Here is a 17,639-nt window from a genome sequence, read left to right as displayed (position 1 = left end):
AGTGACATAATTTTAAGTGTCATTTTTAGGGTAAATTAAGGTTAACAGGAAAAGCTTTTTTCTTTTTTTTTTTTAATGAATTAAACAAATTTTATTTCCAAGCTTTTTAAAGATTATAGACACAATATATCCATTAAAGTTGTCCCAAATTAAAGGCACATCATCAAACACTTCTACCATCAAGAATGCATTTATGGAGTTTGATCTGTGACCATCACATATGGTCCCACTAGCCAGGAGTCATTTCTGAGCAGAGCCAGGAGTAAACCCTGAGCACAGCAGGGTGTGGCTCAAAAAACAAAAACAAACAAAAAAAGAATGCATTTATGTTGTAAGATATTCATTTTACTTTGATTTTAATAATATGCAATGTTCCTTAAGTCATATTTTAAACATTTTTAAAAGATGAGATAATAATAGTTCTTTTTTGAAGTATAAGTACAATGTAAAGAAACTTATAAAAGGGCCCGGAGAGATAGCACAGCGGTGTTTGCCTTGCAAGCAGCCAATCCAGGACCTAAGGTGGTTGGTTCGAATCCCGGTGTCCCATATGGTCCCCGTGCCTGTCAGGAGCTATTTCTGGTAACTCCGGGTGTGGCCCAAAAACCAAAAAAAAGAAAAAAAGAAACTTATAAAAGGCAAAGATTAACTTGGCTTCATACACAGATGGACAATCTTATAACACTAGTCTTTCTAAAAAAAGTTTACTGTTCTCATAGTGTTTAAATTAAAACAAAATTTTAATTAAGAAAGTTCAAGATATCATTTGATTATTGAAGTCTATTTCTTCCAATTTTATGTCTCATTTAGAAATTGTAAGTTCACTAGAAAAAAAATCTTGCCATGATACAAAAATCTTATTCAGGAACAACAAATGATAAAAATTTTTTAATAAACAAGTATTCATTCCCCAAAATGTAAATATACAGTAAACAAAACATACATAATATGCCAGGTATACAAATACAAATTTACTAATGAAAGAGGTCCATTTTGGAATTTTTGGTGATAAAGTATTTGTCTGAAGTACAGAGTATTAGCCTCTCACCCTCTCCCACGCAAAATTCAAATCATTATTATTTAAATCTATTCTAGTTTTATTGGGTTTGGGTTAGGGCAAATTTCTGTATAATTCTGGCTCTAGGTCTAAGTCATAGGAAATGTCTGAAATATCTTAAAGTAATTTAACGAGAGATAAGTGTTTTCTTGGAACTTGGAGGCAGCCATTCATAATATGCACTGGAAAACATTCTTCAGCAAACTTCTTCTGTACAGTCTTCAGAGTAAAACACAGGATCTGGGCTCCCGGAAGGGGTTACTTCCAGCTGGAACACCAACTAGCAGGGCATCCTTGCAAGCATTCTGCATGCAGTACTGCTGAAGCTCTGCGGCAGCCTGGGAGACCTTGATCCTTTCCACGGCCGCCTCGAGCTTGAGCTGCTCCACCAGGCGCTGCAGGGCGCTCAAGCTGGCCCCGGAAGACATGGCGGCGGCGAAGCTCCCTCTGGGCGCGGGGAGCCGGGCAGCCCCCGCCGAAGGGCCGCCCGAAAAGCTTTTTTCTTATTGCTTTTTTGATTAACATATTTTTGGGGGGAGGGTTGGAACAACATCATTATATCCCAAATATCTGTTCACTTTCACAGAATAAGACAGACACTCAACTTGATAAAACATAAGACCTGTAGATAGAATTATTGGTGATTAAGAATAAAGTTGCCCTAAGCATAGTAAAGATTTTACTCTATCATTTAACTATTATAAATGACATTTTGTATTACTTTAAAACCTATGTACACTGATTTACAAATTTGTTCTTAATATAGTTGATTTATGTATTCAATGTTTCAACCCCTATCCACAAGTGTGACCTTTTCTTTGACAATATCCCCAGTTTTCCCATTCTTAGTAGGACAAAATAATTTATATTTCTTGTTACAACATACACTGAAATGTAAAATTACTTTTGAATTGCAATTCTCTTTGCGGTTGGGGTTGTAAATGGGATGGGTGTGATGATGCACATGTGTTAGTTTGCTGAAGCTGCTAGCATGTGCTCTGACTCTGCCTTTGTTTATATTAGCTGTAATATGAGCACATTTGGCAAAACTGATCATTAATTTGACTTCACACACTGACATTTCTTACCCTGAGTCTGCTTCCTAGCATCCTCAAAATAATTTATTTTATATTACTTTTTACAACAAAAAAGAAATGATCAAAAATAGTTCAATAAAAAGTTGTGAAATGGTTATATCCCACAATGGTGTTACTAAAGACACTGTCGCAGGATTTATTGAGCTAGTTAGAGCCATTTGAGTATTCTGCATTGTTTTTGCTCATTGAGCTTAGTTTCTCAGCAACTTTCCTATCAATATTTTTATTCTCATATTGGGTCTGTTGATACTGTGATATTTGGAGCATATGCAGCTATATGCTCCAGGAGCTGTGAAGCTTGGAAAATTTAGTGACTTAGCATCTCTTTGAGATTAGATGTGAGCTATAGGGCTGGGTAATTTATATGTTGAAAAATGTTGGGTTTGAGTGGAGCTGCTGGGCCTTTCAGCAGAGAAATAGCTCAGCCAGCCTTTGTTCCAAGAAGGTCCCTGAGCTCTCATCCTAGAGACAGGTATACCTGAGAGATCCAACAGCTTGAAGTCACTTGGAGTTGTTCCATATTTACTTTCTTAATAATATATTTATTTAATCATCATGGTTACAAACATGTTTGTAGTTGAGTTTTAGTCATAAAGAGAATACCTCCCTTTACCAGTGCAATATTTCTACCACCAATGCCTCCTGCACCTGATTTAAATATATAAGCTTCAATCTCTAGACTTTATAGTCTCCTGAATATTTTTCTCCTAGGTATTTATAAGATGGTTTTGAATCAGGCTAATAACTATAGCCATTTTTCATAAGGCATACCCCTTGACTTCTGAAAAATGGATATTTCCTAATATTATGGGTGAATTTACAGATTATGTTCTTATCTTTGCTTATTTATTTGACTTTTTCTCAATTACTAGAAATAGAGAGAAAAGTTTTCATTTCAAAGCTAAGATTTCAATACCTTTATTGAGGAAATAAGTTACAGAAAATATTCTAACTGGGAATATGTTCATGATGGAAACTAGAGAGTTCTACAGACAGAAAGGAACACAGAGTCCAAAGAGTCTTGTATGATCTAGTACTAGAACTTTTGCAGAGACTGGAGAAACAAGCAGAGAAGTTTCTAAGAGAATATGGGATTTCATCAAGTTAACCTAATAAACTGTTATCAAGTAGGGAATTTAAAACCAGGGAAAATTATTCAAATTTGCAAGAGGAAGACAACATTGAGATTCTGGTCTAAAGGGTAAATGGTTGGTTATACAAATCAGCAGATAAATAAGACTCTAGAAACAGATTGCTTAGTCTAGTGGATCTATTGAGAAATGACAGTAGGTTGGGATAGAATGACTTCCTTCAAAATAAAATTATTTTTTGTCTTAAAACAAAATTTTCTCATTTCAACGGTCATTTAAGAAAAGAACCACAAAAGACTAAAATAACATTTTGTTTGTTTGTTTGTTTGTTTTTCAGTTTTGGGGTCACATCTGGCAGTGCTCAGGAGTTACTCCTGGCTTGGCACTCAGAAATTGCTCCTGGCAGGCTCTGGGGACCATATGGAATGCCAGGATTCAAACCACCATCCTTCTGCATGCAAGGCAAATGCCCTACCTCCACGATATCTCTATGGCCCAACTATAGTAAAGTTTTTAAGTAATACATTCACTTATGTACCTTAGTCTGGACAACGCTTGAAGTAAATAGAAGTAACATTACATTTATCATTTATAATATAGGATGAAACAACTAAACAACCTAACATTATAGATGAAAAAAGAGAAATACGAAATTAAGTAACTGACTCAAAGTCAAATAATATCCAGGATTCAAATTAAGGAGATGGATCCTACAGTGATATTTTGTTCTTTTTTTTATAATGTAAAAGTAGCATCCTTATGTTTGTGTGTGTGAGCACATGCACTTAATTTATTAGGTTCAGGCTATACATATTCTCACATACGCAAAGAAAATGCTCTACTGATGAGTTACATCATACTCCTAGCTCCAATTATTATTAAATCTTATTGTGCATACAAATAAGTGCCATTTCACTTTATGTCAAAGAAAAAAAGTAAAATATCTACTAGAAACTTCTAGAGTTGTCATTCAAAATACAATCTTGTTGTTGTTTTGGTTTATCATTTGTTTATTTCTGGCCCACACCCGGTGCCACTCAGGAATTACTCTTGGCTATGTGCTCAGGCTCAACTCCTGGCTTGGGGGACCATATGAAACATTGGGGATAGAACCCAGGTCTGTCCTGGGTCAGCCACTTGCAAGGCTACCACTGCACTAACACTTTGGCCCCTCAAAACACAATCTTAAATGTTCTTGCTGAATTATGTTTTAACCTGTTTCTGTATTTCATAAGTGGATTTATCTTTATTTCTTCAAATTTTTGTTATCTCAATTTGCGACACTTGTATACTCATACTAAGTGTAATTTTTTCACCTAAAAATATTATGATCACAAGGGGTTCTCTATTTGGAAAGGTAACCGATAGATTATGGAGCTTGATATCTGCAAGAGAACCATTTCTTTTGTAATATAAAATAAAAGGTCATCTCTTTCCCTCCCTAAAATCTCAGAAGCTGGATAAGTTTCTGATTCTTTGTGATAAGACTGTTTCTTGTACAGGTCTTAAGGGACGCTTGTAGTATATGCCCAAGTGAATCCATTTACTAAATAGTCAGACTGTATCTGGAATCCTAGAGCAAGGACTCTACATATCACACTGGAGGCAGTGGTATTTGCTGCAATTTTAAACTGGGACCCCAGGAAAGGGAGAAAAACTGACTGGCAGTTAGGAAAATAACTCCCTTTACTTTGATGGGACAGGTAATTAAAACTTCTCAAACTGCCAGACTAAGCAACTGCAGACTGTTCTGATAACTGGAAGAAGTGAAGTGATGGCAACGAATTGATTGACACACACATATTTTTGACAAGGAGAATGTTGTTGAAGGGATCAGAGTGGGAAAAATCGTGTATTTATGCTTCATAATTAGTAAGAGCCTTTTGCCTGTCTTCTGCCAAATCAGCCCCTATAAAAATTTTAAGAATTATAGAGACATAACAATTATTTTAGAATTACAATTATTCATACGTTGAAACCAGTCAGTTGATATCACTGGCTAATGTAATAGGATACTTCTGGATTCAAATTCTATTCAGATATTCCCTAAGCATATGACACAGATCAACTTCCTTATATTTCAAGTTCTATACCTGAACTGCTAAAAATTTATACCATGTACTATATACTGTATCTCAGGATTTCAGCACTTCAGTGTATGATCAACCCTTCCCCCAAAAGTCCCATTGTTACCACTTAGAAATGAGAAAATATTTTTATGTTAAAAGCAATTAGTTGTTGTTATAGAAGTATAGCTTAATATAGCCAAGTATATTGTATTTTGTAACCACTTAAATATTTTAATAATAGATAACACAAGCATATTTATGTAAAAATTATGAGAAAAGTGTAATATAAAATTTTACATAATATGCTTTAGTTCATAAGAGTATAGCAGAAAGATTAAAATGTTCTATATAAATTATAAATGATGCTTAACTTATTCAGAAGGGTTTGCAAAGACATTTACATTTTATGTCTTCTGTGTTTTGATAAAACGTAACATTTAATAACTAAAATATAGCCATGTAACCACACCCACAAATACAGTCATCATATTAGAACCCGGACAGCTCCATAGACTCACTATTCTTAAAAGATATAAATTAAGCCATGAAAGATCATGGGGAAACGGCACATGCAGCAGAAAGCTGGCCATCTTCCCTGAAGAAGAGAGTAGGCCAAATTTCCTCCCTGCCAAAGCCACATTTGCTGCCTCCATCATCCACAGTTGCCAATTTCCCGATGGTTCTCCCTCATCACTGACCCTCCACAATTGGTTTAGGGATACCAAGCTGACCAAACTTTGGTTTCTGGGATGATATCACCAGAATTTTCTGTAACGAGTGTAAGCAGATTATCCCTGAGTCTTCCTTTTCCCAGGAGGTCTGGCAGCTGAGTACATGCCCCAAAAGTTGTAATATCTCTAATAGTGCTTTGAATCTCCAGACAATTTTATTTATTTGATGCTGTCATCCATGTAGGAACACACTAATCTAACAGAATGAACAAAAAGAGTTTACTAATTTGTTTGTCATTGTAATAATGACTTCATTGGTTTTACAATAATTTTCACAAATGTGCTTGATACTGTACTTTCTTTTGTTGTTTTCTTGTGATATATAATATATAGTGTGTGGATTTTGGATTTTGGGCCACACCTGGTGAGGCTCAGGGGTTACTCCTGGCTATGAGCTCAGAAATCGCTCCTGGCTTGGGAGACCATATGGGACACCAGGGGATAGAACTGCTATGCTTCCTGGGTCAGCTGCATGCAAGGCAATCGCCCTAACACTAAGCTCTGGCCCCATTCTTTTTATTTTTATTTTTAATAACTTTGCTTTTACTTCTCTGGAAATACATAAACAAGTGTATTATGATCAAATATGTCAACTATGTGATGTATTTCTTTAAATTAAAAATTAAAAAATGTAATATAAAAATCAATAAAAATACTACATGTAATCAAACACCAATGAAATTTGTTTATAGATTTTATTGGAAAGTGACAGTGTGAATGTCTTAAGAAAGAGTTGAATCAAAATATTAGATACAGTAATTATTCCAGATTAGTGCCTTGGAAGCAATCGATTAGACAATAGCTTTATGTTACTTTATATTTTATATCAACTATATTTTATATTAAAATTTCCTTAAAGTAGGGAAAATGCATAGTAGCATTGAAAACATATATTCTTTTAAAAGTAAAACCTAGTAAGTCTAGTTCTGTAGCTAATATGAGAGATATAATATTGTATATCTCATTTTCCTTCTGGTTAACTTCACTCATCATGATATCTTCCAGTTCTGCCCACATTGCAGCAAAAATTACACTATTTTACTTTGTCTAATAGCTGAGTAGTTTTTATGTGTGTGTGTATATGTGTTTGTGTGATCCTGTAGCTGGTCATATATTATAGAATAGTTGGTTTGTTTCCAGATGTATAGAAATGACCATAGAAGCAAAAAATGCCTTTTCTGATTAAAGTTTGGGCCCATGGATTAGGTGTGCTGAAGTGAATTTTGCAGTGATATGAAAGCTCAATTTTTTTGAGGAGTATCCACATTGTTTTCCTATAAAAGGGAAATAAATCTACATTCCCTATAGTAATGTTCTCCACACCCTTGCCAACACTGATAGCTTTTGTACCTTTTCATACATTTTGATGTGTGACCGTTAATATCATGTTTTGATTCGTTTTTCCCTGATAAGTAATGAAGAACATTTTTCATATACTTATTGGCTGTCTGTATGTCTTCTTTGAAGAATATCCTTTGCATTTGTTCTCCCCAATTAGTTTTACTAGTTTGTTTATTGTTAATATTTACAATGGCCTTACATAATTTAGACACAAATCCTTTAACATAAGAGTAATAAATAAATATTCTCTCCCCATTTGTGGGGTGTCTTTTATTCTTGTCATCATCTCTCTTGAAAATCAGCATAAATTTCTTAAATTGATGTAGTTTCAATTATTGATCTTTGTTTCCATTTGAATAATTGAAGATACATCTAGATTTGATGGAAGACACATATTTTAATGAAAACTTTACTGGGTTCTGCACTATGCTGGACAATCTGCTTACTTTTCTGTTTTACCCTTTAAATTATGTGAAAGAATTTATTGTTACGGGAATTTTTAAAGTTGAAAAAACTCTATCTTATTATTTTCTGTAATTTCTAAGGTTAGCAGCAGCAATAAGATAAGAGACAAATTGTAGATCTTCCCTGTGAACTTTTCTGATCATTACCAAAAATTTGATAAGGGGCGTTTTAATTGTCCAGATTGTATTTTACTAGTCATTGATTAAATAACTAATTTGAGTTGATATTAATTTAAAATCAGTAACAATTTGGAATTAAAATCTCGGGCACATGATATGAAGTGCACCACAGAGTGGTGAGTGAAGTAAGAGAAATAACTACACTGAGAACTATCATAACAATGTCTGTGAGTGAGGGAAGTAGAAAGCCTTTCTTGAATAAAGGCGAGGGGTGGGGCGATTGGGGCATTGGTGATGGGAATGTTGCACTGTTGAAGGAGGGTCTTCTTTTTTATGACTAAAACCAAACTACAATTGTGTTTATAATCACAGTGTTTAAATATAGATATTATTAAAATAATAAAATCTCAGGCACCATGCCACATTTCAAGTAATAATAGGCAGAGTATGTGGTGAATATCATATCATATGAAGATATTAAATATATCACAGAAATATTAAGTATATCACAGAAACTTCCATTGCATAATACTTCCAGTCTAACATGTTACAAATACAAGACATAACTGATGCTTGTTCAAAATGTTAGACTCTGCTGCATGTTAAGAAAAGTATGCATCAAACAGTGAAGAGAAATAAACTTAATTTTGAGGTTTACTTGCCTCTTTCTTCAGATGCCCTACATAATCTTCATTCTACATAAATATTCCAAGTCCAGGATACAAACACAACTTTATGTGATCATCTGCCCTCTCCTCTGCATTTGTGGCCCACACTCTAGTCTCTTGGTTAGTTTCTGTTGCAAAGTAGCTTATTGCTAAGCTTGACATTCCTTCTGTATCTGGCTTCTCAGCTCTTCATACATATACGCATTATATTCATTTTGAAATTTGGTACTGAGTGGGACTAAATAATCTTTAAGGTCAAATGCCAATTTTTTCATCATTTTCAAAGTTTCGGTCATATAATGCTTTATTCTTGAATGTGTTTCCCTCTCTATCATTTGATAGCTCTTATTTATCCTCATAAACTTAAAATGTTATCCAACACCATCTTTTAGATTATCCTATATCTACCCTTTCTCCCATAATTGTCTATTCTATTGCTTTTTTGTGTGCTGATTTGATCCCATCTTTCATTCTTTCTTTGTAAATAAAACCTTCTATCCTTTTATACACTGATTCTCTGGATCATGATTAAGGATGAAATGTTATGTCTGCACTTAGCCAGCTCCATAGACTTAATCTATTCTTGTAAAAATGTAAAGCAAGCTGTAAAAAAAACAGAGGTACAATAGCCATGCAGATAAAATCTGGCAGTCTTGGGAGAATAAGGTGTGTGAACTCCCAAAACTGTCAAGTCATGCCCGCTGCATCTATCAACCACAATTGCAGCTTTGCATATGGACCACCTTCAACACTCCTCTGTCTTCAGAGACACCAATATGACCAAAATTTCAGATATGACAGTGTCTGATGTTATAAGAACTTTCTAGGAATGAGTGCAGACATTTGTCCCTTCACTCGACTTCTACCTTAGGAAGACCTGAAAACACACCCCACAAAGATGCAGTAACAACAGTAGTGCTTAGAATTCCTGGATGGTATTGCTATATTCATGGCTGTATGACAACTTTACACAGTGTCATCTTCATAGAAACACACCAATTAGTTACCAAATAAACTGAAGCAACTGAAGTTGCTTTATGTTCAAAACAAATAAAGTAATAAAATAGTCAGCTAGCAGCAAAAGCTATATTCTGACAATGACTTGATCTCATTCTAGATATAATAATTTTCACAAATTTACTTATGCCTTTACTTCTTTTTTCAATCTTCTCTTCCTCTTTGTTTTATTCTTTTAGTTTTTAAAATATTTTTGCTCTCACCTCTTTGTAAAAATGCATTATGATCAAATACGTTAACTATGTGATATATGTTTTTAAATAAAGTAAATTTAAAAATGTTAAATATTAGATTTTAACACCCTTAAATAGCTAAAGCAATCCTTGTGAAAAAGAATATGGGAGGCATTACTTTCCCCAACTTTAAACTGTATTACAAAGAAATAGTTATAAAAACAGCATGGTATTGGAATAAAGACAGGCCCTCATATCAGAGAAATAGGCTTGAGTACTCAGAGAATGTTCACCAGACATACAATCATCTAATTTTTGATAAAGGATCAAGAGGTCCTTTATGGATCAAGGAAAGCCTCTTCGACACGTGGTGTTGACACAACTGGTGAGACACTTGTCAAAAAGCGAACTCAGAGCCCCAGATAACACCATGTATGAAGGTCAAATCCAAATGGATTAAAGACCTTAATATCAGACCTAAAACCATAAGGTATATAGAACAACACGTAGGTAAAATATTCCATGACATTGAGACTAAAGGTATCTTTAATCAGGAAATAGCACTCTTCAAACAAGTGGAAGCAGAGATAAACAGATGGAAATATATTAAGCTGAGAAGCTTCTGCACCTCAAAGGAAATAGTGCCCAGGATACAAGAGCCACCCACCGAGTGGGAGAAACTAGTCACCCAATACCCATCAGATAAGGGGCTAATATCCAAAATATACAAAGCACCGACAGAACTTTACAAGAAAAATCATTTAAACCCATCAAAAATGGGGAGAAGAAATGAGCAGACACTTTGTCAAAGAAGAAAGACAAATAGCCAAAAGGCACTTGAAAAGATGCTCCACATCACTAGTCATCAAAGAGATGCAAATAAAAACAACTATGAGGTACCATCTCATGCCACAGAAATTGGCACACATCACAAAAATGGCAATAAGCTGTGCTGGTGGGGATGTGGAGAGAAAGGAACTCTTATTCACTGCTGGTGGAAACCTTTCTGGAAAGAGATATGGAGATTTCTCCAAAAACTGGAAATTGAGGTCCCATATGATCCAGCTATACCATTCCTAGGTATATACCCTAGGAACACAAAATACAGTTCAAAAATCCCTTCCTCACACCTATATTCATTGCAATGCTATTTACAATAGCCAGACTCTGGAAACAACCAAGATGCCCTTCAACAGAAAATGACTAAAGAAACTGTGGTACATATACACAATGGAATATTATGCAGCCGTCAGGAGAGATGAAGTCACAAAATTTTCCTATACATGGACATACATGAAATCTATTATGCTGAGTGAAAAAAGTCAGAAAGAGAAAGATGCAGAATGGTCTCATTCATCTATGGGTTTTAAGAAAAATGAAAGACATGTTTGCGACAATCCTCAGAGACAAAGAGAGGAGGGCTAGAACTTCCAGCTCACTTCATGAATCTCACACTGAGAACTACCATTACTATGTGAATGAATGAGGGAAGTAGAAAGCCAGTCTAGAATACAGGCGGGGGTGGGGTGGGAAGGAGGGAGATCTGGGACATTGGTGATAGGAATGTTGCACTGGTGAAGGGTGGTGTTTTTTGCATGACTGAAACCCAACTACAATCATATTTGTAATCAAGGAGTTTAAATAAAGATATTAATAAAACAATTCTAAAAATATTAAATTTCAAAATTCCCAAAGTTAGCTGCTATGTCCCATAACTACTATACTTACTTTTTTTTTCAGCAGCAGTAGCTATCACTTTAATCAGTAAAACAAGGACCACTTACACTAAAAATGTTTAAGATTATTGATTTAAAACTCAATTCTTTCAGTTCCGGCATACTGAAATATACTTTTCAAATGCAGAAATAGTTTTTGGCTATGCCACTTTATATTAGCTCTCTTCCTCTCATATTCTTAAAAGTACAAGAGCAAATATCACTCAATCTTTGAAGAAATGTGTTGGGAGGAAAAATTAAAAGGTTCAAAACACTTTCAATGACTGCTTTTCATTCAAAGAAATATCTTCTTGATAACAAATTAAAATTCTCAGTTTAATTTTTCTGAGCATAGTAATGCAAAATTTGAGAAAGAAATCTTTGATGAGAACTCTTTACAGGCACTTTGGTGACTTAGTGTTTAATCAACACCATATTTTCCAAGCTTGCTAAATCGACTGAGGGAAAATTCTTTTGTCCACTCAAGAATATTTTTTTCTTTTGCCTTAGTTGTAGATTGGTGGCAGCAGATTCACAGTCCTGTAAGAAAGAGATTTTTGGCTACACTTTGCTTTCTGGGTTAGGGGCTTATGATAAGGCCAGAGCAATATTCTTGAGCATACTTTGTGGCATTCAGTCCACAGACATATCCCAGATAATTCCATATCCCATGTATGGAATCAGGTCTAAGTTCATTTGAGTCTTCTGGGAGCTGCTTAGAATTAAGCAGATGTATCTTTAGCCATTGTACTCCTTCAATGCCGTCAATCCAGTTTCCTATCTGCATGAACATTTCAGTTCACAGTTCCAAGAATAGTTGACCCCAAAGAAAAAGATGACAGCAATGGTGGGCAGGGCTGTGAGTAAGTTCAGAAAGTGCTTCTGCATATTTTAACAACTATATGTGATGAGAAATATTTATTTATTAAAAGACAAGTTTCTCTTATAAAGTAGATATTATTTTATATTTCATAATATAAATCATTGCTTAGAATCATACCGTCAAGTATTCTCAGGTTTAGGATGTTCTCTGTCTCAATCTTCTTTCTCAGAGATTAGCTTTTTCAGTTTTGAAGATTAATTCCTTCTTCTGAGACAGACTGCTTATCAAATGTCACAAAAATTAATATTTATTCGTTATGGAAATGAAGTCTAAGAGCGGACTCCATTATAGAGAACAGAGTAGGCAAGCACATAGTCCCTCTTTCTACCATGTGTCAGCAAAGCTTGCGATATCTATCTAACTGACTTACAAGGCAGGTTATTTAAATCCGATCAAATGGGGTGCTCCTGTAAAATAATTTTCTTAAAGAGTAACCATTCTTCTATTAGATGGCATTTGTATGTCATAGTTGAGATCTATCATTCAGGGATAGAATATGGTCCTAGCTTTTCTAAAAGAAAATCTGCCTATTAAATTCAACTATACAGGTAGATGGGAAAAATGGTATTAATGGAGCATTGAGTCTCACATTGCTTAAGGGTATTTAATAGAGCTCAGTTGTATGCTTTAACAGTGCAGGTTTCAAATTTCACACTTTCTGGATCTAATTGCTACTTAGAATTCAAATTGTTTTACTGCAAATGCAAAAATCAAAACAGTTCCACATATGGTAATTTACAAGCTAAGCCTTTTCACTGCAGCTTTCTGGTTTGTTCTCCCTGAAACTCAGACTGACAAACAAAGGTTCTTGGGAAGGAACCTACTATTATGACGCACTGTTTATTATTACAATAATTGCTATTATTATCTTGTCTGTAAGTTATCAATAAAAAGATCATTCTTAATGCTAACCACTGCAAGATTTATTTTGTTGTGTTTTGTTTTGTGTTTGGGGAGGCCCACACCCAGTGGCGCTCAGATGTTACTCCTGGTTCAGTACTCAGAAATCGCTCCTGGCTCGGAGGATCTTATGGGATGCCAGGGATCGAACCCAAGACCATCCTGGGTCAGCAACATGCAAGGCAAATGTCCTACCGCTGTGCTACCACTCTAGCCCATTCACTGCAAGATTTTTATGGAAAGACACAACTTTGAAATAATGAAGCTTGAAGCATCTCTTTCTGCGCTGGACTGTGACAGTTCACAGTTTATCCATAGAAATTCACAAAGTTCCATATTCCTAGGAGTGAAACTGATGTTCTTGCTTATGGTTTCAAAACATTATATGTATTAAACCCTATCATCTATTATACTGCAGATCAGAATTCTTATCAGATACATCAAGGAAATCTTTTCTTAAAAATCATAATACAAATATATTTTGGCAGTATATAATGAATATAATGAGGATGACTAACAAACAGCCACTAATATTCTTAATATATACTTTTGAAAAGTTTGAATGTGTAGGTTTTGACACAGGATATACTGTAGATGCTCTCTCGTTTAGTACTTTATTGGACAATTCATATATGCTGTTGATTATTACTTTCATGGTTCTTTTTAAGTCATTTGCTCTTTTTGACCCACCCATTGGAAAATTTACTTCATAGAAATCATGGTGAAGGTATAATTAAATTTTGTGGGTGATACTAAGATTTTGATGCAATGGTAGGGATCATAATCTGTTGACTAAGTCAAAACAATTAATCATTGGAGATGAAAAATATCATAAGAAAAATAATTAAGCCAAATTGATTAAGAATCAAAGTGTAAGGAAGTGATAAGACAAATTCCAGAAAATCAATTTTTGCTTTTAGTCTTTTATATTTTTTAGATTTAAAAGCTTATGTAAGAAATACGAAAGAGGGTGGAGAGAATTAGGAAAGGGGGAGAGAGAGAACAAATTAGTGAATAAAGAAATCGGTACAAATACACAATGGAATATTACTCTGAAAATAAAAGATAACATCATGTAATTCACTGCTGCCTGACAGGCACTAGAGGGGATTGTGCTAAGTGAAGCAGTCATAGGAGAGTAAAAATACAGAATTATATCTCTTATGTTTAAAATATAAAGAAACATAATGATAAGAGACAAACAAATGGCCAACGATAATAAATCCTGAGAATTGCTCTATAGAACTGAGTTGCCAGAGCAGTGGGTGGAAAGGTACAACTGAAGGAATGTACAGTGAAGGAACATTGACACACTAGAAGTGGGTATAGCATTGGAGAGTTGTATTCCTGGTATTGTTATCAACAGTGTTACAAAGCATTGCACTAATATAAAGTTGAAAAAAATATAAAATTGAAAAAATTAAACCTATTGCAGATAGAGTCCTTTGTATTTCTATGTTTCCCAGAGAAGTCTCGCATTAAAATAACTTATATATCCTTCCATGGAGCAAGACCACAAAAGGTCTCTACATTCCAGGATTTATAATGATATCCTGGGATAACAGATTTGAATCAGTTATTAAATATATATGTGGCCTTGAAGAAAGTGTTTATTTGTTCTAAATTACACTTAATGTTTCTAAACAAATGGATCTATTACTTAATACTACCAGTGTAAAGTTCATTCTAAGATATAATAGACATATAAGTGCTATCTTTCTTTGAAGAAAAACATTTACATTTGTAGAGTGATGTATGTGAAGGAAGAATGGTTCTTATTGCATTTCAATGGTCTTGGGGATTCTGTGAGAACAGTATGAGGCATTTGAGGTTAGAGCTCTGACAGTGTGAAAATGGATATGACATAAAAGCTAAATTATACATTCTGAGGAACCTAGAATCTGAGGTATGGGAGTGAGGGAAAAATTCATCATGAAAATATGGTTATCCTGAACTCTGTGGCTTCACCATGTTTCCATATTGTCAGAGGTACCATGGAAGCAGATGATGGGGTCAAACATAGTCCCTATTCTCAAAGCTTAGACATGCAATAGGGAATCAAAGAAATACACCTAAAAGGGAAAAGATGAAGTTACAGTTCAAGCAAGTATAGAAGGGGGGAAATAAAAAAATATGGTGGAAAAGTATTGTTTGAGTAAACTTCTAGATTAGTTCTATCTTAAAGTATAAATTCAATGAAAGGACGAGATGGGTTCTCAAATAATTCTGAATTTGTATAAATTAATCTAGCAAATTTTTTTCTATTTAAATTATTTTATATGCATGATACTAAAGATACACTATATTGAATAAAATGATTACATTATAATGTTAAAATTTCAAAAACTTGCTTTGCATGCTTTTTATTTTATTTACAATAACTTTATTTAAACACCATGGTCACAAAATTGGTCATGATTGAATTTCAGTCATAAAATAAACACCACCTGATATCACCACACATTTCCCAACACCAATGTCACCAGTATTTATCTGACTACCCTCCACCAACCACTAGGGCAGGCATTTACTTCTCTCTCTTACTTTTTTCTATTTATTTATTTATTGGGGGGGGGGTGGGCCACACACAGTTGTACTTAGGCAGGGGTTATCTCTGGCTTCTGACACTTCTGGTAGTTTTGGGGGACCATATGAGATGCTGAGACTTGAATGCATGTCAGCCACATGCAAAGCAAACTCCTTACCTCTGTGCTCTCACTCTGGCACCCCTTTCTTATGACACTGGGGATGTATTATACATATCATATTACCCCTTTCAGCATGCAGTTCAAGGTTATTATCTTTATCATTTGCAACTATCATTTTCATAGTAGGCCCTTCTCTACCCTGACTGTATTCACTGGGATTAGATTTTTTCTTGCTAAGTTCTTTCAGTGCACTGTTAATATCATAAATATGATATTAATATATGATATCATAAGATATCATGAGCATGATTTTAACTTATGATATTGATTTTTCTGATAGTTACTGAGTGAATCTTTTGCCCCATTCCATAAGTAGTCTTTGTATCCTAGTCATCATTTCCTTTGAAGTGCAGAAACTTCTCAGTTTAATGTAGTTTCATTTTATTTATTTGCCTCCACTTACTTGAGCAGTGGCATTTCATTATTGAAGGTGTCTTTAGCTTCACTGTCATGGAGCGCTCTGCCTATGTCTTTCTCTATGTAGCTTATGGTTTTAGATCTTATATCAAGGTTTTTAATCTATTCTTACTTGACCTTTATGCATGGTATACACACCATACCAAGGCATTCACATGTATATAATATAACAAACAATAATAAATACATACTGATAAACAGTGTCTATATGTCTATAAAACAGATGTATACTTTCATTCATTAATACACAATAGCACGTACACTTGTACCAACAATTTATTCAGAAATTTTCCCTAAAGATATAATTGAGCACTCATTTATACATTATATATGTATACAAGCCATTAGGTTATATATGTATAATATATATGTATAAATACACATATATCTTTATGCATAAAACACACTTAAATAAATTTTTAAACATATGAAGACAAAGCATTTAAATATACATTGATATACAAATATTTATCAATTGTAAGTAATCAAAATACTAGAAAGAATTATATATTTTTTCCTAAATCATATTTTGTATTATCTAATTTTTAATTTTGAAATAAATATCTGAATAAAAATTATGTTAAACATAGCAATTTTCTCTTTAATGCAATGGCTTTCCAGTCTCACTATTTAATCAATCATCTCTTTTTTAAATAACAATTATCTATTATTTTTTGTTATTTTCTGCCATACCCAGTGTTGCTTAGGGGTTACTCCTAGCTATGTGCTCAGAAATTACTCCTGGCTTGGGGGATCATACGGGATGCTGGGGGATAGAACTGTGGTCCATTCTAGGCTAACAGTGCACAAGGCAGACGCCTAACGGCCTGCACCACTACTCCAGCCCCACAATTACCATTTCTTAATAACAAAAGTTAATTAAGATTTATTTCTTAAAGTAAAAAAATGGTTATTTATCTAAAAAATTCTACTTTTCAAATAACACTTATTGGAAAGATTTATTAATAGAAAAATATAGCTTAATGATCATATGCAAACAGTAAAAAATGTAAAGTAAAATTTAAAGTACAGTAAGATTAATAGGAGCTATTTTAGAGCAATGTAATATTTTTGAAGAGATATTACTATAAGATAAAAAGCAATTGAAATATTCAAAAATCAAAGAGAAATCTGAATCTTCAGAACTAGATAGTCTTATTAATCATAGGTAGGATTTAAACTAGACAT

General features: G+C 34.1%; 1 protein-coding gene across 1 annotated transcript; it reads right to left on the bottom strand.

Annotated features, from left to right (window-relative positions):
* Positions 1-726: 726 nt before the first annotated feature.
* On the bottom strand, positions 727-1,530 carry LOC126033760 (guanine nucleotide-binding protein G(I)/G(S)/G(O) subunit gamma-10). Its single transcript, XM_049790764.1, has one exon. It carries the CDS (start codon positions 1,483-1,485, stop codon positions 1,279-1,281), a length of 207 nt encoding a protein of 68 aa, XP_049646721.1. The 5' UTR covers positions 1,486-1,530; the 3' UTR covers positions 727-1,278.
* Positions 1,531-17,639: the final 16,109 nt, after the last annotated feature.

This window comes from Suncus etruscus, chromosome 17 (genome assembly GCF_024139225.1).
Source record: "Suncus etruscus isolate mSunEtr1 chromosome 17, mSunEtr1.pri.cur, whole genome shotgun sequence".
Lineage (NCBI taxonomy): Eukaryota > Metazoa > Chordata > Mammalia > Eulipotyphla > Soricidae > Suncus > Suncus etruscus.
The sequence above is the reverse complement of the archived record's forward strand: the minus strand, read 5'-3'. Positions and strand labels throughout refer to the sequence as shown.